This window comes from Cephus cinctus, unplaced genomic scaffold, assembly GCF_000341935.2.
Source record: "Cephus cinctus unplaced genomic scaffold, Ccin1 Ccin1_scaffold0129, whole genome shotgun sequence".
NCBI classification, from domain to species: domain Eukaryota; kingdom Metazoa; phylum Arthropoda; class Insecta; order Hymenoptera; family Cephidae; genus Cephus; species Cephus cinctus.
Genome location: NW_014332862.1, coordinates 565,704 through 591,574, shown reverse-complemented (window position 1 = coordinate 591,574; position 25,871 = coordinate 565,704). Strand labels below are relative to the sequence as shown.

Here is a 25,871-nt window from a genome sequence, read left to right as displayed (position 1 = left end):
TTTTTGAAAAAAAAAAAAAAAAAAAAAAAAAAAAATACACGGATAAAATAATGTCCATAAGTTCACGATATTTTGACACGCATGATCGATGAGTCGGGCTGCAGGTGGATATGAGTTTTTTCCCTAAAGTGCTCGAGGATATTCGGCTTCCTAAACTCGTGCGTGTGCTCTTATTGAAAATTTTTTAGAAATTTACCCGCGTTTCCCACGAGATAATCAGGATTACCTAACCAAAACCAAAAAGGAAATCTTCGAAGCGCGACTAAATAATTCCGTTCGAAGCGATAAAATTTCAAGTATTCGTGTAAAGATCCTAATAGGGGATTGCGCAATAATGACGTCACCGAGGAGGTGAGGTAAAGTAGGGTAATCGAGAAGTCAAGAAATTGGACACCCCTTACGTCAATTATCCATCGCTACTATATTTCTTAACCCCTTCTCTCCGGAACCCAAGCCCAATCCTCTTGACAACCCTACTTCATTCAGTTCGCCTCTACCGATCCTATCGAAATTTCTACCCCGTCGGACCCTTCTCCCTTTTAACACTTCCAACCCTTCTCCAGAAGGGCCAACATTATTATGGAGGCTTCACAATGACCGATTGTACATTCGACGTTCGCCATTCGCGTGATAACGCGACATGAGAATGATTTATTGTGGCCGAAGGAATTTTTCATCCTGGAAAAATAGTTCCTGATTACCCAACTACTTATTGACCCCTTCGAAAGGACTGGCTTCTTCCTCACGCTCCCACCGAGGCGTCCCGCCGCGACGCAGCGCGTCCCGACGCCACCTACGGACACTGTCCGCTTGTAACGTGCACTCACCGCAATCCTGTCAACCCCTTTAATTAATCCGAGCTTCACCGAACCGTGCTACCCCGTTGCACCGGCAGCAGCAGCCTATTCGACCCCTAAGATTACCGCAGTCCAATTTTACACACGTCACTCAATGCATCCTGACAACTATGGCGTCGAGTAGTGGCTCTACCGGGTGCCTTATTCGATCGCCACGGGACGCTGCGTCGAATTAAAGCCTCGTATACGGATGTTAATTACACGTCATGAGTCCGGAGGAAGCTTTGCCGTCGTTTTACAAAATTTTCACCTTGTTTTTATAAAATCGCGTATTTCGATATTGACATTAAATGATAATAATGATAGAAGGAATGATTTATAAAAATTTTATCAATTGTCAATATCAATTTATCATCACGGTCCACACTCGAGACTTGGCTATATGTCTCCTGTAATTCTGGCAGCTAGGGCTGACCGTAAACGCATCCGCTGGGAGATCAACGAATGACCTATTTGAATCTTGATTTCTTCCAGAGCTCAAATTGGATCTTTGTAAATTTAGCTCGCTGTGTTTAATATCACATCTCGCAGTACTTGTTAATTCACGACTTCCCGTGCTCGTTCAGGATACTCAATTAATTTGAGAGATAGGAAAAATATCGTGTCTCGTGTTTCTGCAGTGAAAATTTTTGTACGAGTCATTTAACCAATGAGAAATTCATATTTTTGGATAATGGTAATTTCGGTTGAAAAATTAAATAATCAGTGTGAAAGTTGCCTTACGGTTGCGTACAGTGATACATGTGGCTTTTACGTAACGAAATTCCCATCGGTCTCCCCGCTGTTTGAGGTACGAGATGAGCATCATTATCGAGATTCTGCAAAATGAGAAGCACAGTACCCGGTTTGTGGACCACGAAGATCGAGCACCTCCGTTCCGGCCAATACATTAGATTTTTGATGCCACCCCGTAAATTTCCCCATGAATTCCCGTCCTAATTTACCCCCCACAGACAACCAAGCATCATCGTCAGCTGATTTTACAGGAAGCAAATCCATAATCCGACGCACTACGACGTTTAGCCAGACGACAATGAATAGCTGACACGTGAAATACCAGATTGATGCGAAAATACCTTAATTTAGTTTTAGGACATGAAGATTAAATTAATTTAAATTTGACGGCCGACGTCGTTCGACCCAAATAATTTGGGTGAAATCATGAAAAAAAAAAAAAATTTGACGACAGCCCATATGCAGTGAAAAAAAAAGGCACAGTAAAATGTTTCGATTTATAAAAATCAATTAAACTCATGAAAAACTTTTTTAATTAAATTTTAAACTCGCGATTGGTTAATTCCCAAAAATGCCTACTTTTCAATGAATCCTCGACTGTGGTAACGAACGTTGTTTTCTCCTCTAAACGGATTAACCTTATGCCGTACGGGAGAGATATCTGTTTGCGCGTCAAAGCGCGAATATAATATGTCGGGAGGAGCGTCGCGGCAGAAATCTACACGAGTCGAGGCTGCGACAACAACGTTAAAATAGGAGAGCTTCAAAGGTATAAACTGCACCACGAATATATCGTACAACCATAACGGTGTACGAGTCTAATGTTAAAGTACCCGCAGCTTGGCGAGTGAAATATTGAATATTTTCAAAAAAATGTGAAGAGGGTTTCAGCTCGCTGTGCAAGATCCATAAAAATATATCAATGCCAGACACAGAGCGCGATACGATTTTACACGTGTCAATTCGTACATCGTTTCCCCACTGAACCCAGCGTTCCCCATTTCCAGCGATATTTTTTATATTTCTTCCAAGTTACGTGCACAAAGTCCCTTTCGTCCATGCAGGTTGGAAAGTAGAAAAGAAGAGCGCCGGTCCGCCAACAGTTAGCAGTTAGCTGCGAAACGACGCTTTTCGAAGGGTGGAAAAGGTGCAGTAAAGCGTTTACGAGCGCAGCTAGGCGAAGTTACGTGCACCATAAGGGAAGGATCATTACACGGAATACGTCGTCTCATACGTATGTAGGATATCCGTACAGCATACAGTACAGTTATACAGGGTGGAGCTTAAAAAGCAAAATCCGCGGACGCGGAGGTTTTATGGCACCGATGGGGTTGGGTTTAAAAATAATGGGTTTACCGGAGCCCTTGGGTCTCCTAAGAAATTTCGACTTATCTGAATCAGGTATCGCGGCACGTATCCCTTTCGTCTGTCGGTAGGTGAGAGTTCGCGTTCTGTAGGGGCCGATAGCGGGGGGAGGCTGTTCCGTGATTCGGGCCGCAGACACATTATGTGATTCGAATCTAGAAATTTTCTATAATCTATTCCCGGGGATGATAGTGTCGACGATGGCCGTTAGGGGTTGCATGCCGGCCGGTATAGACACGGACGGGGCCTTTGGTTTGCACGCCAGGCCACTGGCATCGGCATACGGAGCTTCCAATAGCCATCCACTCCTTTACGTCCTCCCTTGATTATGGATCGAGGGTGGTCGTAGTTATCGCTTATTTACCATGTAATGCTAAGGGTGTCTTGCACGAGGGAGAAACTTCGGAGAAAGAGTGGCTCTCCTGGTATAGGGAGGGTGAGTGGACTGCTGTGATTTACGGGGGTTGTAATGGAGATGGGGGTTGGAACTATGCCGAGCCGCCCTCGGATTTTTACCTACCTACCTGCTACCTCGCCCTGTACTACCCTGTGCTACCCTTTCTATTCTCTATCGCTCTGTATTACTGTACACGAGCGTGCACTGATATATGCAACTTCCCTTCTATCCATCTCTCTCTCTCTCTCTCTCTCTCTCTCTCTCTCTCTCTCTCTCTCTCTCTCTCTCTCTCTCTTCAAGGCCTCCGGCAACGCTTCTAGACTATAGAAGGTGTCCCGGACGAAAATGGGCCGCACAGCATTAGGCAAAGTTTTCCCGGCATCCAGAGCGCGTCCCGAATATTTTCCTGGCAATTTCCTAGGGGCTGAAATATTCCTTAAGAACCCCTCCACCTTTTTCCGCTCTAAACTCGGATTCGGTGCTCTCTCTCTCTCTCTCTCTCTCTCGCTCTCTCTTCAAGGCCTCCGGCAACGCTTCTAGACTATAGAAGGTGTCCCGGACGAAAATGGGCCGCACAGCATTAGGCAAAGTTTTCCCGGCATCCAGAGCGCGTCCCGAATATTTTCCTGGCAATTTCCTAGGGGCTGAAATATTCCTTAAGAACCCCTCCACCTTTTTCCGCTCTAAACTCGGATTCGGTGCACCCTTCATATCCACCAAACGAACCCCACGACGCGCACGTAAGCCCCTCGCAGTCTACAGCCCCTATGGACTCCTCGCTCTCGACGCGATGTGCCTTAAGGCGGCAGCCGCAGATATACCACTCGCAGAATTCGTCTTATGAGAACTATGGAAAATACAGGCCTCTCAGGAGCGTCCCGTGACCCTTGGGGCCCTTACGCAAAAGGGTGCCTGAGACTAGAGTACCGATCGTCGACGTGGACTGCAGCGAGGTTGGACTCAACAGGATGGTATCGTGGGGAAAAAAAAAGTTGTAAGGAAAACTATCCGAGGATTAAAGAAAAATACAGAAGGATCGCAGAAAGGACCAACCCCTTTACGACTGAAGTGAAAGTACTTTTTTTTTTTTTTTTCCTGGATATTCACCGGAGAGCCTGGAGCGACCCTTTAATAAATCGAAAGAGTGACGCAGTACCTATATCAAGGGACACTTGTCCCCTTATCCCTCCTGGCTTCACCCTTTCCCACCCCTCTACCCCCGCATGGTTATGGCAACCGGGAATAAAATCAAAGACATATTTCTCGAGTGACCCTAACGGATAAAAAGATCAAGTCCCGTTTGCAACGGAGAGTTAACCCCAACGTGCCCTGCTTCCGGACAATTTCAGTCTCCTCCCCCCCCCCTAATCCCTTAGACCTCGCGCCCTTCCTTTCTCGCCACCTTTTCACCCCCGTCTTACCACTCCCTGCTACGTGTGTATACATATATATATATATATATATATAGTTACTACCCTCTTTACTATACATAAGCAGCAGCAGCCTGAGGTCTTGTACTGAAGTTCATCCCTGTTTGCTGACCTCTCCACCGTTAGGGTGCCTCTACAAGAACCAGGGTGCAGGCATCCCATATTCTCCAAGGGTGCTTTGAGCTTTTACCTACATTCTGAAGAATATCCAAATTTTCTCGGGACTGGAGATCTTTACTTTTCGACCTCCCTTACTCTTCGCGGCTCATCGGGGATTCTTCGGGCGCCATATTGGTTCCGTCGTCCGAGGCGAATTGACGGCGCCGTCCCCGAACAATCTGCTAGTCTTACGTTCCAGAAATAAAAAAAAATCCAGGACACCGATACGCCAGGAAAATTTGAATGACGCTAACGACGAACGAGGTCGATAGCATTGAAGGGGGCATAAGCTTGGGGTCATGGTGCAAATACCGACGGCCAGTGATTAGGTTCAGTCTGAAAGTGGCTGGACAATTTTCATTAAAAAGGTAAATATACCTGTGTAACTGCGAAGTAATTCATCCACGGGAACAAGAAACAATTTCCCATCGCGGACTTTTTTTTTTCCAAGGATCTCGCCCGCCGCCAACTATTTCTTCCCTTGAAAGCAAAGACACGCGAACGGCACCCGGTGTCATCGATCTCTCCAACCCATCGCGCTTTGTCCCACGTAATGGCTCCCGCCCAGTCCGGCCGCTCTCCTTACCACTAAACCACAGCCACGATCATCCCCGTCATAACCGCGACCAAAGCCGTCCTAACCCTATACTTTTTATAGAAGCATGTTTTTACAAGGGAGAAACAAGCCCTTTAGCGGCATGCGCAACCTCAGGCTGTTCTTCGCGGGGAACAAAGACGCGAGCCGAAGCTCATTAAATTTCGTCAGACTTTACGAAAAACGAGACGCCGAAAGGGTGGTGGCGTCTAAGAAATTCTGTTAGGCGTCGCCCACGTGTCGCGCGAAGACGATAATGAATAGAGGACGAAATATAAAGATAAAAATATATGACCAAGCGCGGCACTGTAAGCGAGAGATAACAATCCGTATATATATATATGTATATATTTTTTTCAACCTAACCTAACACTGACAGATCTACCGTACCGGGTATATCATATTTCTATTCCACGGCCTTCCCAGATTACGATCCTTCGTGCGGATCGTTCGAGCTTCGTAAACCTAAAATCCTCCTTTATCTAAGAACCAGACCGATTCATCCGACCTCTTGACATTTACTAGGAGGAACGAGGTGCCGGCTGCCAGCTCATAGAATACCAGTAGAACCGACTACGACTCGACCTCGATCGTAAATTCTCTGACGATAACGAATTCACCCTGAGAGCGAGTAACGAGTTCTCGAGATTGTTCCGAGGCTCGTGTCAGCTTTGAAAAGGGCTGTATAGACCTGTAGATCGCGCGACCTCCAGACCTCACCTAGTCACTCGCCACGCATTTCGACACGCACAAAAGCCCACCGATAACGCCACGGGCATAAACGTTCGATAACACCGGGCGATAAGAGATACGAGACCTGCTACCTCGCCCAGTCGCTACCAACTGTAACTCTACGTTTAGCTACAGGTCAGGCAGGTACAGCCACATAGTTGGCATTCCGACTCCTCCTTGCATGGTATGTTACAATTAGTAGTATCCTCTATACCTGTAGATGGCATCAATATGTCCTACAGTGTTTGGATACTTGCCCTAATGAGATGCCACGATAAGTAAGGGGTAACCAATAGCTGTATTTACTTGCTAACTTTTTTCCTCTAGACTATCGCACGACGTGGATGCACTCTGACCCCCGTATGAACATTTCCTCGAGCTTGCTTATAATAAGACAGGGCATCCCTTTGTCCGACTGGATGGTCCTTACTATGTGTCATTTATATTTTATCGGAGTCGCGAAGGTCGTTAGCACCGTGAAAGAACAGGGTTAAAAGAATCTGAGAAGATTTTCTATAGCGGAATCTTTACAGGAGGCATTGAAAATACGTCAAGAGGAACTCTGCAGTATTGTACTATACTCCACTGCACGGAGTTATTACGAACAGACAGCCCGATTTGGTTGTATGGGAAAAGTAATTTGGAATATTTGAAATTTTATTTTGATTAAATGAGCCTGATGTATTTGCAGACACGACGGGAGTATTTTGTAAATAAAATATATAACCGAGAGGGATGGGGTTAATTGTTGATCGTAGAACGAGCATTCTCGACTCTGAGAATTTCTTAATTGTTCTTTGTAAGTAATTTTGCTGTATCTTCAGTCGTCATTAAATACGCAAACTATTTAATTCCATTTTCCATCTGCGTTTTGCTTTTCTCTTTCGGCTCGGAGTCGGCTGCAAAATAGAGAATCGAATTGAAAACGGAGTAAGAGAGGCGACGAGCCTTGGATTCTCGTTAGCGCAACAAGCCAGGACCGTGGGAGTCGTTATCAATTATCTGACGATAAAGCTGGCTCCGCGAATCTCGGCAACGTCGAGTTGCCACCCGATTGAAATTTATTGACACGCGATAATTACATGCCACGGGGTTGATCAGTAGGTCATAGTTCACTCCTTAAAACCCTCATTACTCTAGAGACTCTTGCACTGTAGCACAAAACCCTTTAGGCCACCCGTTATAGACAATCGAAGACACTTTCGATCCTTTCTATCGCATTTCGAGCTCTCGAACGTCCCGAAAGCCCCTGGAAAATTACGTGAAATGAAGGGCGACGGGGAAACGATAGTTTGAAGCTTTAAAATTTTACCTTAACATTTTCATCGACCGGCGGAAACAGCGAATTTTATGGATTTCGCAAAAACCAAAGGTACGTTCGTAATGCATATATACATATATTCGTTCATGCCGATTATTTTCACGAGTATTTCAGGGTGACTGGTTTGAAATGTCAAAATTCTGCCTGACCTCCCACTTATCACACCGCCACACTCTAATAATCTGGAAACCACCCACCGACCCCCCACGGGAGCATCGAGCCCGAAGTTTAATTGCGAAACTTCGCCGATTGCAAATTACGGAAAATATTGAAAAAGCACCGGTTTTCCCTTCCCCCCGTCCAGCCACCCTGGGCGACCCCTCTCATTCCCTCCCACAGCCTATACCATTCCTCGTCACCGTATTAATATTGCGTCACCCTCGGGTTCGATTTGCCGTGACAAATATTCCAAAAATAAAGAATATTTCAGATTCCGGAACAATATGATTGTGCAATTTCTCAGTTGAGAAATTTCTTGGCAATATTTTTTTTTTAATATCAATTAATCAAAAAATATCTGTTTATTTATAAGGCTCGCTTTATAGGAATGTCCAGGCCGGAGGACGTTGCGTAAGGAATGCATAGAGGAATTTCATACGTAAATAATGAAAACGTAAAAGCCCAGTGGACGAAGAGCTAAGAGCGGGACGTTATTTAATAATATATTCTCGTGAAACCGCAAATCTGTTTTCAACTGCACGCGAGAGTCTGAAATGGAGAAATTCCTAAAGAAATTGACCAAGCGACTGTTGTAACTCTCAACCGGTACTTAACGTTGCGCGATATCAAATTTCGTGACACACGTGTTCAAATAGATAAAAAATGGATCAATTTTTTTTTTTTTTTTATAAACAACAAATTGTTACTTACGCATAAAAAGGTATTCCATTATCGTCCTTGAACCAGAATGCCATATAAAGGGTATCGTATCCTGTTGGCTTGATGTCACAAGGTAGCTCCACCACCTTTCCCTCGACAGCTGTGATGTTCTGTACGTCAACTGGAGACATGGAACAAAGAAAAAGATGAAAAAAACATAGAATGGCGGAACAGGTCGACTGGCTCCATAGTAAAGGGAGGATCAGCATGAGCCCACCCAGAAGAGCTTTACACTGCTAAAGCTCGCCGGCGGAAGCTTCGATGCGAGTGAAGCTAACTGGTGGCCATTGTATCGAAGAGAAATGGTTGTGGCGCCACCACTCGGTTCGAGACGTGTAACTTGAGGTACCCACGTGCTATAGATACAGGACAGCACGTACGTACATACGTGGATAAAGGTAGGATCACGTGTGATACTTCGAGCGCGTACGAGAGAGACGGATACAAAGTAGAGAATGACGCTTTATAAGTTTGTGACTTTTCTGGTTTACGTGGAGACTTTGATAGATTTGAAAAGACTTCGGGCAGTTCCGCCGATTCCCGTTCGGTTCCAACTGGCGCTTCGGATCGCTCGAATAAGCGCGAGTGGTTAAATCGAGGGTTGAACCCACTTAGGACATCCGGCAAAGCCAATTCCTTCGCAAATTTGGCTAGGCAATTCAAAAGAACGAGATTCCCTTCGATTTTACCTACTTCATCCCTCTTCCATCCCTTCGATCCTCCAGCAACCCCAACGAGCATTCGAGAATCCAACCATCCGACGAATATACAGGGGACACTCCGAACCGGGGAAGATACGGGAGCAACCGAGCGGCTAAATGTGTCTATTCGTATCTTCCCTTTTCGAGCTTTTCTGCTCGACTTATTCTTTCTTTTCGTTTTAATTTTTGTTTTCTTTTTCTTTTTCCTATCTAGTTTCCATGCTTTTTTACACGCACACCCTGTAGCTACTACGGGGCTCTCTCTCTCTCTCTCTCTCTCTCTCTCTCTCTCTCTCTCTCTGGGTACACGTGTCGCCTCTATATGCCGTAACAATTGAGTGTAATATCTAAGCCTAGTTCGTCTCGCGCAGTGCATTTGGATTATACCACGTAACAAGCCCGAGTTCCGACTTTCTTCATTACGTCACATTTCACCTAAATTCATGTGCCTGGCTCGAGATATTTGGCGACATTGAGCATAGACCCTGAAGTATTACACTCGCGTGCTCCAATTATTATTTTTGTTATTTTTAAACCGGTTTCGTAGCTACCCAAATTTCATTACTAGATCGTCGCGACGCTGTGACTCGAAGAGGGTGGTCCTATCCTCGTTCGACATTTCATTGCCAGTCGATCAGCCACCCATGAACCGTCGACTTGCAGTCTTCATTTAGTCACAAACGACGCGTCAGATCGCGACCCTCCCCTGCGGAAGCTCATGGAAAACCACGCGCATGCGCAGTGGCCAGAGCCCGAGCATAGGAGACTGATGGAACGTGGGGACGCCTGCTTTAGGATATTTAAGCGAAGACGCCTATGGCCACGTAGGAGGTGCGGGGTGTTACGCAGAAAGACTAAGGCTATGTGGCTCTTATTGAAGTCATAATAACTTCAGATGTCAAACTTTCCGATGCTGTGCTCAACTGGTTCTTCACGTGTCTGGGTAATCGTGAACAGCCGGTCCGTATCGCTTAGGGTGAGATCTCTGCTTGGTTTCCGGGATTCTCCGGTCTGCCTCCAGGGAGCGTATTGGTCTCATCACTGCTCTCGTCTCCCGTATGCCGATGATCTGCTTATCTGTCTTAGATCTCCTTCGGAGAGGCTTACCGAGACTATAGGATTACCGAATGAAGAAATTTGGAGTATTGCGAGCTGATGCGTGGAAAACCAAAGCTCCATGTCAAACCAGACCATGAGACCTCGATAGTGGGCTCCGCTTAGGTTGGCAACAACTCAGTCGTTATAGAATCACTGGGCTTCGGCTTCACGGGCAGCCGACTGAGATTGTCTCGAGGTCTTGATAACTCGGAGTGCTCCTGGATAGTAGTCTATTTTGGTCCGAGGACGTCGCGTTAACTTGTAGAAAGTCTGCTGGGACGCTATATCGGCCTAGCATTTCCGGGAAGGGGTTCAATCTGGCACTAAATTATTATTATTATACAACTTTAGGTTGCTTTTATTTTTAACACGCAGTGTGTCTATGGTCATTCACTGAAATTGAGCTTAATTGTATTTCACGTCTCCGGTCCTTGAGGAGTTTTGCTCCAGGATCGAATTTCCCTCTCTCTCTCTCTCTCGCTCTCCCCCCCGTCGGTAGTGGAAAAACTATAACCCTGCCAACTTTCTTCGAAATGACTGGAGAAAAATAGCGGAAGGCATAACGCAGCAAGAAGAGGATATTTCGTTTGATTTCATGGGGTAAGTTATCTCGTAGGCTAAAGGCTGGAAAATAAAGGTGAAAGTGGACTGGACTTCCTGTCGATCGACATTCAGTATTTATTTGTTGTTATCTTTCTCTTTCCATCGTCCCCCTGCCTCTTCTTCTTCTCAGTTAGTCCCGTCCCTGTGTCCTGGACCGTCTCTCTCTCTCTCCCTCTCTCTCGGAAGGATGGAAGACGGTAGCTGGATGGAAGCAATTTTTCCATAAGAAAGTGAGTCACGACCCGAATTAGCATACGCTTCGTATTTATTGCATGGCACCCCTTTCCACGGTGCATAAATATTATTTAAGGGCGAATCTTTATCATATAAACGCTTGGCACTAATGGACCTCATTTGAATTCACCTTTTTCCACACTCTAATGGCTGGTACGAATCAAGATGGCAGGTCACCCCCGACTATTCCCTATTCCCTCTTGCACCTAGCCATCGGACTTACCGAATTAATTACAAAGTCAGTCCGAGTGCCGTGAGATTTCGTCAAAGTCCAAAAAAGCAAAGTCAACACGAATTTACGTAAGTAAAGCAAAACTAGGATAATCCACGTTACTAAAGAATCAATGAAACACAGAAAAGCATGTATAACGTATACCTATTAAATTTCCTGTTAAAAGTTCGAAATCGCTTTTTCTCCCCATTTCAATTCCTACTCCTAAATCATTTTTTTCCGCCTTTTCTCTTTCTCGCCATAGAAAGTCCCACGAGAACCTTTGACGAAAAGTTCGTTCCATTCATACTTCTGAAAACATTTACTGGACTACTCTCTCTCTCTGTCTCTCTCTCTCTCTCTCTCTCTCTTACTTTCCCCGGTCCCTGCCACTACTTTCTTTTTCTCCCGCAATCGAGCTCAACCGAAGACAATTTATTCGAGGAAAGAATGGTGAGAGGAGCTTTTGTTTCGCGGAAAGCGCCGTTTAACTTTAATCAAGCCCAATCCCGCGATTAAAACCCTCTACGTATACCCGAACCGAATTAACTCTCGCCGAGCGCTACTTCCAGGCTATTACAATGAGGGCGTGCAGGTGGCTAGTGTTACAAGGGGTTGCTAGCTATCTTCTACCTCGTAGGGGTTATAAGGACCTAAGGGCGTAAGGGCCAACTAAATGGATCTCCTCTATGAACTTGCTTCACTTCATTACCAGACAACCACTCTGACCATGGACAGTGACCGAGGTATATCGAGGTATATCGAGGTATATCGAGGTATATCGAGGTATATCGAGCGATCGGCCTATCGAAATATCAAACTGTTCAACTATTGTTCAGGGATCATCCTGGGCCTAAAATTATTTTACAGGCGCACAGATATCTGGCAGATCGACTGAACTTGCCGAAGTGGCATTTTCGACAATCGAATAGCCGAAACGAAAAGGTGCTCCTGACACGACTGAAACTTTTCTGAAATTGAACGTTTGGTTTGGGAGGGAGGAATGATTATTAAGAATAAATATATGTATAACCATGTCTGATGAGACTTCAGGATTACTTACTACTTGCTAATAATCCAGAAAGGAGTTTGGATTCTTTGCACAGCCAGAGTTGATCTTTCAGATCCTTCCGTCGAAGAGCCTGAGACGAGTAAACTCGATTGGGTTAAGAATTACGAATCGAAAAGTTATATAGAAGCAAGAGAGTTAAACTTATCGAGCACAGAGTAATCGAAGAGTCAAAAAGTCGGAGAATTCTATAAAAAGTATATTTAATGATTGATGTATCAAAGTAGAAGTTGGTTATAACAATTTTCGAGGTTACGTGAACCTACGGTTTATTGCGCCTTTACATATTTTCGGGTCTGCCGTTCCTGATGGCGGCTGGTTTGGTTAGTTGGCGAAGACCTGGGCTTCGCGGAACCTTTGAAACTTTCATAAAGACGTCTTTATGGGGGTCCCAGGATGACGTTCAGCGCCGCCTTGGGCGACACTTTATGCGCGCCGCCATATTGTGTCATCTTCCCCTTTGAATTTTCATAATAAAGATCTTCCAGGTTCGCTTGTTCGCTATATACCCACCTTATGCCTTAGCCAGCCAGTCGCGAGTTCGCGAGTCTACCGCCTTATTGTCGGAAGACAACCCTCCGTCTCTGGAGTTCTACCCCAAAATTCCATTCACACCCTTTCCTTTCAGGGGACTTCCATGCATTCACCTTTACGGTCTGGTCCCATCGCACCCGTATAAACAGTCACCTTGGTCCATGCGCATTTCCAATTAATGAATATTCCAAGCACCGAATCGACTTCACCCTTTTATTTCTCTATTATCTTGAGGACTCCATCGTTAATCCAGGAGAATCTTCCGAAGTCCCTGTCAGAACAGCCATCAGCCCAAGATGGCTGCCGAGTGACGGACTCGAGAATTCTTCAGAATCGAAAAGTTTGAGTATCCTTGACGCAGCAGTTGATAAGGACTCGAGACTCGAGCGTTACGTAGTTGACTGGTGGTTTAGGCATCCACCTCGAGGTAAGTAGGTAAAACCTCAAGTTTGTCCCACCTAGACAGACAGTAAGTACCTAATGTCTCCCTATCCGACCTACCGAGGTCGTCCTACGTGTCTCCTTGGTTAAGGTTCTCCTCGTAGTGAAGCTCGCATCGATCTCAACCCTCCTGAACCCTCGAGACAAGCTCGTTAGGATAACTGAGACATTCATCTCGCTGTGGAGAAAAGACAAGAACCAAGGATTTTGGCCAGGATGCTTAAGTAGGTACGTGGAAATGCCCTGCAGCTGAAAGTAGGAATTAACAAAGACGCGCGATGGTTTGGAAAAAGTAATTGGTTTTCCAGTTGGCCTCTTTCCCGCTGCCTGAAATCGCTCGAGGCACCTAGATGCGAGCAACCTCAGTGATCTTGCTGTTGCCAAAGGATGCAGACGACGCTCAAAATTCAGAGCGGGCTATAAGGTAACTTTGATATTCGAGGAGAACTCATGTTTTTACTTTTTAAATAATTTTTTTGATGTCCCAATTTCAAAGGAAAAACTTTTTCTTCGAATACTTCTTCCGTGCAGCTCCGAATCACGTGACTCGTAAGTCCAGACTCACCATAATTTTTGGACATTCAATATATCAGAGTTCAAGCTAGCCACGAGGCAAGAATTGCGTTTACGAAAACCCTTGTAAATTAATTATTACGCTCGTGGGGTCTGAAAACGTCGCGAATTAGGTAAAATCGTAAAGATCCCAGAAGGAAAGCAGGTGTACCAACATTCAAGGGTATAATTGTAATAATAAGAACAAAGATTCAGATCTTCATTAAAATAGGGTCTCCATGCACGCACCGGAAGCTGACTTGGCCTACTTTATTATCCACTTAAAAAAAAAAGGACCAAGATACACGTTGAAAATTTTCAAGAAAACGTCAACCGGACCAGGTCGCCGATCCTGACTCGGATATCCCCATTATTAATGGAGCAAGGACAGGTTCACGATGAGCTCCCATTCTAGCACCACAAGAGGAAGTCGGCGTCGTAGATGCACCGGGACGAAGTGGTCTCTCGTGAGAAACGGCAAATTTCAAGGGTCCCGGTGTGTCCCCGTGTTGACTCACGCTGCTCCGCGATAGTTAATGCCGCTATAGGTTACGTCAAGGGAGGCTGATAAGGGTGGCTCGAGGAACTGAGCTTGCGGGAGCCGCAAGGGCTCAGGAACAAGGAGCCAGGCGAAGGGGATGCTTGTAGGTACAAGCGTTGCTGGCCAGTTGGATGCAGCGTCGGGCTGTACCGGTAGGGTGTATTGTGTGGCGCTCGCGTGACAGTGAGTTACGAGAACCGGAAGGGAGGACGCGGGCACTTCCGGTTGTAATATAGTTTGCGTACAATGGCCTCACAATGGCGAAGGGGTGCTGCCACCCTCGGAGACGTCGCCTTTGCTGCTCGGATCAAAGTGCCCGTCTAAACGGTACCTGCTCTCCGTCGTCCTGACGTGGACGGACGTGGACGGACGTGGACTTCCAGCCCCGGCCCCTCCGCCACCCTCTTTGCTCAATCTCACCCCCACTCGGCCATTCTTTCCTACACTTTACTAGCAGCCAACCCTCATTGCCTATTCCTACCCCACCACATCCACTCTGATCCATTATCATTCTCCAAGCATTCATCCCTTCAGACGCTGCTACCTCCCAGCAGCAAGCTCACGAACATATATTCGCACTGTGACTGGAGCAGAAACCCTCCTGCGAATATATACCTGTGTGCCACGGATCCATGAACAGCATCCTTGAGCTGGCGGCTATTCCGGGGGTTGCTTACTTTATCCAGCTAATGGACAATCAGTTCATTAAGGTATGCTTCTCATTTATCTGCATTTAGCAAGGTACTCCTTGGACTTCCGTGAGGCTGGAGACTGACTGGTTGGTCGGCTGGCTGACTGGCTGCCTGGCTGGCTGGCTGGCTGTTCCACTCAGAGACATTATTCACGGCGAATTAGAGCTAAGGCAGCGCCACCGAGTGTCCTTGATACGAGAGAATTAAATTAATTGTGAATTGAGGAAGGAGGCTGGGGATGGAGGTCGGCAGGGGAGACGAACTGCCAGTGATGCGACGACGGGGATAAGGATTCCCTCCCTCTGACCCTTCGCTCCCCCCCCCTGCCGCCCTCACCTCTTCGTCCCCGTGACTACCCTACACACTTCTGTACTTTGAGACTTTAAATAACAATTATAAACTTCCAGCGAGGGTAATGCCAAGAAAGGTATATCCAACCACGCGATACCATTTACTTGAAATCTCCAAGTAATGGATGAGTTTCCGATCGGATCATTCCGCAGAGTTACTTGCTTACGTGCGTGTATAGGTAAAATCTAATTGGACCAAACTTTTCATGCCTTTAATTGCTTTTTCTAGTAGCGACAGGGAATTTACAAGAATTTAACGGTGGAATAATAATTATGTACCACGCTCTCATCTTTCTCATGTGTATATTAATTATAATGAAGCTTCCACGGATCGCTGGATCATTCGCTCGTAACGTATCGGAGCCACGTTAATGTCAGCACTTTCGGTATATTAGGAGTCGGCCTCAACTCGTTCTAAAGTCTCGAAGTAGGTAACCTTTTTCGATCGTTGTCCTATTTGGCTCGATCCACCTCGAGCACCGACCGTCGCCGCCTTTCGCCACCCTAGGGCGACGGGCGACGGGCGACGGGCGACGGGCGACGGGCGACGGGCGATGCGGCACAGAATGGGGTGGTACTGTCGACATATTGGTATTTGCTTCTCGAATGCGTCAATAACGTCGCGTATCTAGCAAATATCCGGTATGAAGCGAATGGATAGGTTGATACGTCCCTCGGGACCCCGACTAGAATCAGCTCGGTTCGCCCGGTTCGCCCGGTTCGCCCGGTTAACCCTTTCTAGCTGAACCCAACGATAATGGCTCGTATCGGCAGGCGACACCTAACACAGGTCTGGCAACGTCCTAAGGAAATTCCGCATGCCTGAAAAACCATGATGCTATATATATATGTTTAATAAAACAATTTTTATAAGTCATCCGAAAGTTCTTTTTTTTTTATTGGTCGGTCGTAATTTTCTGATATGTTTTTTTTTTAAGCGATGAGAATATCGTCGCGAGCCAGGCGAAGAACACGTGTGAACAACTATGAACAAACGTGAACCTACATGCCGGCTAATTACCGTTGGCTGTTTTACCGTGGACTGTACTAATTAAAACCATAAATAATTGGCCGTCCGTTCCTGGCAATAATTAATTCTATTACGAGAGATAACGGTCACGGTGCATTCTCATGAGTCGGACGAAACGAGAGAGCCAATCGGCTATAGCAGACGAGATCGCTATATATACCGATACTCGAATGCCAGTAGTCAGCCTCAGGACGAATATTCGTCCTATCCAATTTCCAGCAGGTATCAATCAATCCTTTTACGTTACGTCTCGTTTTGCAGCTGACGGGTCCTTTTATTTAGAAAATCTACGAGAATCAAACCAATGGCTCATATCAATATCGGATACAGGTTGTCTGTACTGGTTAATGTCGTTATCGAACGTATCAGACGTTATCAGTTCGGCTGTATAAATACGAAAGAAATTTGAAGTAAATTATTCCAAAATGTATGTTTGTGTTTATTAAATCTTTCATCAGAATCTTTATGAAATATTTGTGGTGTTATACACGTGTACATGTATTATAACGTATTTCCTTAACTCGCGACCGATAACGAAAATCGGAGAACTAACCTTCGTCACCTTAAGAAATTCATGCGTCTGGATGCCGGGCGGTCGCCAGCCGATTCGTGTTTCACCTGGAACTCGTGACTCGGTACGACCTGACGGAACCTATCAGAAGAGACGGTAGCCCCACGGATCCTCTCGATTTTTAGGGACGCGTAAGATCAGCAAACGCAACCGGATGCAGGGACGGGAGCGAACGGTCACGGAAATGCGCAGCTGCTCAGGCTGCTAGGTCGAGGTAGGGAGGGCTAGGACGGAGTAAGGCGTCAGGCAAATAGTGCGGAATAAAAGTGATGGGGAACGTGACAGAACGAATCGAAGCTGTAAAATCGAAATCCCTCCAGCAATTAATTAATTGGGTATCCTCCCCGGAGCTGGTCCAGCTGATCCGCGAGGGCCGAGAAATTCGTCCAGGGGAGACTAAACAAATCGAGAGCGTTCCTAAACGAATCGGTACGTGACTCCTGGAGATCCTCCGCGGCAGCTTCCCTAGGGCATCGGATGACAGCTGAGCAGCTCATCTTTAACTTGGACCAGGCGCTTCATCCCCTGCCAAAACTCTATTAACTTTTATTTATATACAATTTATATACGGTCCACATAACCATGTGTCAGTTATATATTTAATATATAAATTATATACACGATCTCAGGCCAGATAATTATCGGTAAATCGACTTACAGATCGGTCGGTGGCGAACAGTCGTAAAGCAAGTTCAAACGGTTTAATATCAAGGGCGAGTATCGGACGGAGGGCGTCGAGAGCGCCGCCTGCTGCAGAGTTAATCGGACGCCAATCCTATGCCTGCCTGCCTGAATGCCTATTCGTACCTTGCCAGCTGCCTAATGGCTGCCCAGCTGCTTGACTGCCTAACTGCCTAACTGGGCCGACTGGGTTGCTTCCCCATCATCCAATTTCAAGCTATTCCGATCGATTCCACGTTGCGACATAATTGCCAGGTTAACTTCTCCCGTTCGACCGACGCTCTGAGTTACGAGTAAGGAGCGACGACGCTATTGTACTTGCAGCCTCCCTCAGGAACAGATCAGGTCGCGGAGCAGAGCCGAGAGTAGATCCAGCAGATTTCTCCAAGGACTTTTCGAGCCGGGGGTATCCGGACGTCGTCTTTGTTTCTCGTGGTTGTTCGATGGGCAAGAAAAAAGAAAGGGAAACTGAAAAACTCGACGTACCCGTGGAGAGCGTCGGGACGCCGGAGTTTCCAAGTATCAAGGACGACCACCGTACGGTTAGGTTAGGATTGACGGCCTATTGGATTTTTGCGTTTTCTGCAAAAGCCTGAGACTTTTCAGTGGTATCAATTACGTCGGCAGAAAACGATACGCTGCCAGACATCTCGCAGCCTCGAGTAGGGTTGACAGGACCGGCGCTTTATAGGCTTATAGCCTCCAGTGAGTTTTGGCCCCTTTTGCACTTTTCGCAACCTGTGTGTGGAACTTTTTCTCTTTTTTTTTTTTTTTTTTTTTTTTTTTTTTTTTTTTTTTTTTTTTTTTTTTTTTTTTCATTTTTCTTCGACGCGCAAAGTGTCTGGAGATCGACGTCGAGACGTCTGGAAACGTCAGACTATACTATATCTCTGCGATCGCATTTTGATCCCCCGCAAATTACACTTCAAACTCAACTGACGACTATGAAATGCACTTGTCATTGGCTGATTCGAAATTTTATTTTATTTTTGTACCATTTTTTTCAAATTCAAAAATTTTAATGCATTTTTTTCTTCCTCTCTCGTCGTACGAAAGATACCAGTGTAAATAGTGGCTCTTATCACTTGCTTTTAATTTTCCCGTTAATTCACTACGTACTTTCTGCTGCTTACGTTTCCAGTCCGTTTTACACGTCGCGAGGTAAACCTCAGCAACCAGCCACAGCCAGTTGGGATTTATTTGCTCTTCCCTGTATACTTCATGGTTTTCCCACTTTGGACCGGAAGTTCCTCTCGGTCGTTCTTCTTCCTTCGCCACTCGCTTTCGTTTCTTTTATTTTACTTTCTCTTCTTTTTTGCTTCTCCTCTTACCTCCCCGCCTTCGAAACTCGTCGCGAACATAGAAATTCCTCAATTCTTAAGATTCAGGCCTGTAACCCAAAATTATCCCAATGCAGATACACGCATCTCCGTGTTGTCCAATTTGTCGAAAAGTCGTGACGAAAAATAAAAATAAATTTAAAAAAAAAAAGTTTTTTTAATGCAACGCATTTTTCCCTAATCTAAAATCCTCTCCTGTACCAGTCGAAGTGTCTAAATATAGGCATCGACTAATTCTAACAGTACTGTCATGGTAGACAGGTGTAAACCTTGAATAGTAGATAAAATTAAACAAAGTATACACGACTATTTTGAGCCATAGTGACATTTGTTTATTCAAACTAATTTCGATCCTTTGTATGGACAACTGAAAGAGAAATTCAGATAATGAAGTAGCAGATGTATCATTGAGTTCCAGTTACCTTTTTTTATCTTTCCTAAACTCACAAGGAAAGCTCGAGGCCAAGACTGAAAATATCCAAATGCTTTGTGCCACGTTTTGCCTCGGATTTATAATCTCAACAGCTTCCTAACACGAAATCCGAAACGATTAGGAGAAAGAGATATACGTATGCAGTAGATAGATACTGTAGCAGGCAGACGGGCAGCCGACGTAGGACGAACGCAATTCACTTATTGTATACCTATATATGTAGGTATACCACGAACAGGATGAAATAACACGAAAGCATGCAAGATCGATTCTTCTCACGTAAATAGACGAAATTCGGGTTTTCAAAAACGCTTCATGTCCGTCTCGAGTATATAAAACACGCTCAACCATTTGCCTGAAACACTTGGATACTTATATGAACAGTTGCTTATGTACTATTAGAGATTCAAAAATAAATAATTATTTGCAAGACTGTTAAAAAGATTTAATGACATATACTTTTTCGGTAAAGTATGCACATCTTGTATATCTTACACTCATCAAAAAAATGATGAACTGAACAAATATATTCCAGACTTTGATAATCTCACATTCTTGTTAGGCCACCAGAAATCATTTAGTTTGTATCAAATTTTGCCAAAAAGTGAAAAACTGAATTTTTGAAAATGGAGCAAAATATATATATGTCACATATATTTTTCTAAATTACATTATATATAGCTGTATACAAAAGTATGTATGAAATGCATATATCGTGTATACTCATATATACTTTTGTACCTTATATACAATATATTTTGCATAACTATATACTATATTTTCGAGAAAAAAAAATCGACACCATAAATCTATGGTGATCGTATAATTTCAAAAGTATTTCGTATAGAGATTTGCTATGCCACCCTCCCCCTCCCCCCGCTAACGCCCCTCGTCCCGATAGCACGTTTCGTCGAACACTCTCAATCTCATCAAGAAGATCTCGAGCGTGGTTTCTGAGAAAATTGCAAGGTAGTCTTGCGGGCATCAGATCAATATCCCAAAGGGTTAGATTCGCAGGCAAGGGGCACGTGGGTGGTGGTTGGCAGTCATGTAGATATAGCTATAGAAAGATATAGGTAAGTGAGCAATAAGTTGGCCAGTAGTAAATAAATACATATACGTATTGGTATATAAGCAGGCTGGATGAAGTATATGGAAAGGGTAGTGCCGCGAGGAAAAAGGTCGAAATAGGGATAAAATGAGGGAGAATCCGTAAAATCGGCAAAACCGTTCAAGTCGCGCATTGATTAAGTCGAGAATGATTGCCTCTAATTTCTCGGTTGGTATAGCGAAGCCAGCACAGCCAACTCCGACTGGAGGCTCAACGGGATCCCAGCAAGAAACTTCCTAATGCTTTCAACATGTTCCTTGCCGCTCGGATATTAGTACACCTCGTGGTTTTTGCTAGTTTCTTGTCGAGTGACTGTTTATACGGGATAGAGTTACCCTTTGCGAGGTGGAGGGGGTAGGACACGACAATCTTTTTTTTTTCATCATTCCTTTGTCTCCTTCCTTTGACAGTCATTCGGCACAATCGCACCGCTCACACCTGACAGCCGTCGTGCGATAGTCTTGCTTTGCTGCGACTAGTTGTCGCTATTCCGGATTCTACGTATACGTATACATGCATATTTGACGTGCAGGAAGGTGTATATACGTATCGTCAGATTCATGTACCTGAATGTCACTTGATTCTCTCTTGGGGTGGTTACACTTGCGGTGGGGCAGAGTCTTCCACACCCCCGTAGTTATGCGAATGAATTAGCCTTCCGGAGCAGCGGGACGTGGACCGAGATTCCGGTTTGACGCGCCCCTCGCGCAATTAGTCACAGTTCACGGTCAGGTCCTGGTTGCTCCCCGGTTGCTCCCCGGTTGCTCCCTGGTGTTCATTCATTTTCCCCATGGGGTTGCTTTGCGTTAGGTTAGTTGCGCCCCTCTCGGTGGATCCAGCGCGAATTCTCATAAATCAGTGAAAAATCGTGCCGAGAGCCTAGAGTTACGGAAGTTGCTGCTTTTTTGGATTGGTGGCGGGAGAGTTGAGTCGGATCAGGAGGAAGGGGTAGGAACGGCGCGAGACTCTCTTCTTTCGTTTTTTTTATATTCTGCCCAATTTTGTTTTTCAGTTCATTGCCTTCTTACTCCTAATTCTCTCTCTCTCTCTTTGTCTATATGTATGTGACTTTGTCTTTTTTGTCTTTGTCTCATTCCTCGGGCAGGGATGAGCCGAGGTAATTCGTGGAAGTACGTTACGTGTCCCCTCCGGTGCGAATTCTACCGGTTGCTTTTTCATTGGTTCTCTTTTTTCTTCTCCCTCTTTTCTTGGCTCTCTCTTATTTTTTTCCCCTCCCCTCAGCCTCAACTAGCAAGGATTCCGGGCCAGAGAGTGGAGCGAGCTTCCCGCCGGAGACAGGTTTCGAAAGTTTTCATTAAAAATATGTCGTCATCCAGCTTGAATCTTCCGACCTCTTTTTCTTACCTTTTGCCTGGTTTTCTCCTCCTTTGAATCCCCATCCTGCACACACGTCCACCGAGTATCTTGGCAGTTGCCTGGACCTTAGGTGGCTCCGGCGCACGCGCCAACTTGAAACAAGTCGGGCAATCTCGAATCGGCAAAGTTCGCGGGACTTGGCCGTGTGAAAAATTGCTTGGACAACTTTCGCGGTGGTTTCGCGATCCATTTGGGCTGGGATCAACAAGTACCAAGGAGCCGCGGTACGTTACGGGAAATAGGACGAGAGCTGTTCCGTTATCCGAGATCGAAAAGAAAGGGACAGAGGTCAAAGTTCAGCCAGTCGGGAGAAGATGAGAAAAAGGGCAAATGCAAGACGAACAGGAAGGGGAGACGAGTGTGAGAAGAAAAAGTGAAACGGATACAGTGGACCAGATATTAAAAAAAAAAAAGATAAAATTTGTAGACAATAGTGGAAAATAAAGGAAGCAAAATAAGTGAGGAAGATCGTGGCTACTCGACTGGTTGCGAATCCTAATGGAAATTGTGGAGATTGGGGGGAAAGGGGGAGGGGTTGCGCTAGGGGCTGAGGTGGTTGAGCTTGACCCACGGTGGCTCCGGGCGAGACTTTTGATCTCGACAGGATTCGAAAGCTCCAAAGCTTTTGAGCTCACCTACCCTCACGACGCTCCTGGCGACTTTCCATAGTCCCGTTATCAATTTTCCTACATATCTGCATCCTGCAAGGTACATAATAATTATTGTTATTATTATGTCTTTATCTAGGAGTCCCATAACCTCCGAACTTTCTTCCTTTCCCTTTATATCCCATATTCCTCTCCTATCTCTTTCATCTGCATGCACTTAATCGGAGCATCCTGAATGGCTCCACTTAATTCCTGAAGGATCCAATGACACTCGATGGACTCCAATGGACCGAGCAGTCGAGAGCAAAACGAATTACAGGATGGCAAAGGAGGAAGGCAAACTGATTGAACGAATCAGTCATAAAGTCAATCGTTGGTAAACACTTGGCGGAGCTCTCCTGAAGTCTATGACTGGATGCGTATGTACTCAGATAAAATGATGCTGCATCCGGGTCCAGACTGAATCCTGACACCCGATTGGAATAGAGTTTGCCAGGATGGACTGTATAGCTGCTAGGTACACGTACTACGTACTTTAGTAAAGTGAGGTACCAAGGATCAGAGAGGGCTGCTGGATACTAAGGAAGGTTGGAGATCAGGATGCTGGGAATCGAGCGGTGCATTCAGGTCTTTCGATCCGCCTGAAACCCCCTGCAGGAGTCGGCGGACTATTGGCGTCGTTAACATCGACGCCCTCGTTATTCGCAAATTTGAATTTGAACCTCTCTCAACGAGGCTGGGACTCTCGAGTGTTGGATACATTCCATGCGCTCGAGAGAGAAAGCAAATGTGTGCGAGGGAGAGAGATCTACTCGAACGGTAATTGCATCCTCGGGGCTCGAAGTTATCAGAAATCGAGTGCGGCGAATTCTGCCTGCTACTTTTTCTACAAGAATCTCCAGCCAGTTTCCTTTTTACTCCCCATTGTATATCGTACCCTCAAAGCGTATCCTTTTTCCATCCTCATTTTCATTTAAACACAGAATTTCATTTTGAAGAGTTTCACTCTCGCTCTGTCCTGCGGCTTTGAGAATTAACTTTCAAATTGATTCTTTCCATCGATCCAAAACTTACTTTTCGAGTCATTCCGTATGACTTATTCGGTAACAAAAATTCAATTTTCCCATGCTCAGCCATCTTTGACGTCACCGTTATCCTTCCGCGAATCATAATAGCCGGAAGCTCCGGTGAATCGATTGGATTTCCGGTTTCGCTCAGCGATCAGAATCTTCTATGCGAATCTCGAAAGGTTCCTCTTAAAGGACTCTAAACGGTATCAGACTGGGTGGCTGGGTGGCTGGGTGGCTGACTAACCGGGTGACTGGCTACTTCCACTACCTATAACTTCCTTCTTTGGAAGCTCCCAAGATTTCAGCAGCGATAGTCAACGTATAGTCTCGGAATCGTTAAGTCGTCTCTCTTACTCGACAGCAGCCAACTTCGTTCCGAACGACTGACACAATTTCCTTAGGAATTTCCTACGGCGTCATTCAGCCCCGAAGGTCCCTCTGGATCTTCCGTTATTGCGTCATCGAACCAGGACTCTCACCTCACTTACCACCCTCGGAATACACAGACACCCTCCTCCCATTGGCCTACGAACTTTTAACGGTTCTTAAGAAAACATCGAACAACTGGAAGTACACGAGGGAAGCAATCTTCAAAATTATCTAAGAAAAATATATTTCACGGCTGCCCCGGCGAGTTGAAACTTTTCAAAGCGCACTGAAGAAACACACTGTATATTCTGTCGAATGAAACTTATCAACTTGTATCTTTTTACTTTACTTTCTCGCCGTAAACCCTTCCGACACGTAACGAGCCACTCGAGAAACCCTAGTAAAACAGCGTAACGAGTATAATTAAAGATACCCATCAGAAATAAAAGAGAATTACCGCGGAACACGCCCCTGCCTTACAATATGATAGAAAATACTTGAAAAAAAAAAAAAAAGTAGAATAACACTTAAATAAAGCAGACGGCAATGTACCGATGCGCGTGAAGGTATATCTATATGCAATAGAAAAGATAAGGATAGCAGAGACAATTAAAGTACCATGTCCTATATCCTCTGCAGGATAACTGTGCCGTAGGATTACGTTCACACGTGAAGGGGTACGGTTTACGTTGTTAACACGCGACCCGAAGGGCACGAGGTAAATATACATATAGATCATCCTAATCTGCCAGAACCCTTAGAGGGTCGAAGATGCTTCTCAGGGATTTGTATATCCTCGGGATAGACCGTCGAAGATCTGAACGGGTTACGAAGAGAACTCCCGGTTGCCACACCCCTTCTTATTGGGGTTGCAAGTGTAGATTGTATGTCGCGGCAATGGCTCGAATGCACGTCCCAAGCCCCAGGGTATACAAGGAAGTACACTTAGAGAGTCGGTCGAGCTCTCTCTCTCTCTCTCTCTCTCTCTCTCTCTCTCTCTCTCCCTCACTCCTTTCTGGTATACACATATATCTTTATACAGATGCGCTCTCTCAATGGCCATCTTACAAATCTTAGGTCCGAAGCTCCTGTCCCGTCCGCTCGACTGTTTTCTTACAACGTCCAAACATGGACGCTTTTAATCTCTCTTATACTTTTCTCTCTCTCTCGCTCTCCCGAGTTCGCCCCTTGCTTCTTCTTGCTTCTCCACCAAGCCCTCCTCGATCTTACAGGCACACCGCGCCCATCCCTAACAGACTCTCCGTTTTACTTCGGAGCTAAAATACCTCGATTCTCCCTCGCCGATGGACCGCAAAATTATTCGATTAAACGTGCAACCAGCACCGGAAGCGTTTTCCACCCCCGCAGCACCCCCAACCACCCCTTTCATCCCCCTAAGAAACGATTCCTCATTCTCTTCGCTTCTCACGTTTAGCAACGCTTAAGAAGTTTCCAGAAGTTTCGATGCCGTGGATATAGCTATAGAAACCCATATATGCTTATACATATGTAATCGTGACGTAACCGTACACGAAAGCACAGAATGCCTGGATATCGATACTGACAATAGGAACTACGTATATAAGGGTGGGCATAACGATAATAAGAACGAATCTTGATCGGGTAAGGGTTGAACTTGAAGTGAGCATCGAAGTTTAGGGATGCTGGGGAGGGTGCTTTCGAAATTCTGTGGATCCTGTGGCTTTCAGCTGGGCTGGTGGATTCTGCTTCTTTGCCCTAAAGATGCTTCGGATGGGGGTGGAAGGGGGTGGAAGGCGCTGGAGG

The 25,871-nt window shown here is 45.5% G+C and overlaps 1 protein-coding gene across 3 annotated transcripts in view; it reads right to left on the bottom strand.

The window, feature by feature from the left end:
- Positions 1-25,871, bottom strand: part of LOC107262974 (nephrin) — a 217,882-nt gene that overhangs the window by 125,622 nt on the left and 66,389 nt on the right. For all 3 annotated transcript variants that reach the window (XM_015729734.2, XM_015729735.2, XM_015729736.2), the window contains one exon: positions 8,462-8,591. In XM_015729734.2, the coding sequence (XP_015585220.1) occupies positions 8,462-8,591 (130 nt within the window). The remainder of the gene's footprint in view (positions 1-8,461; positions 8,592-25,871) is intronic.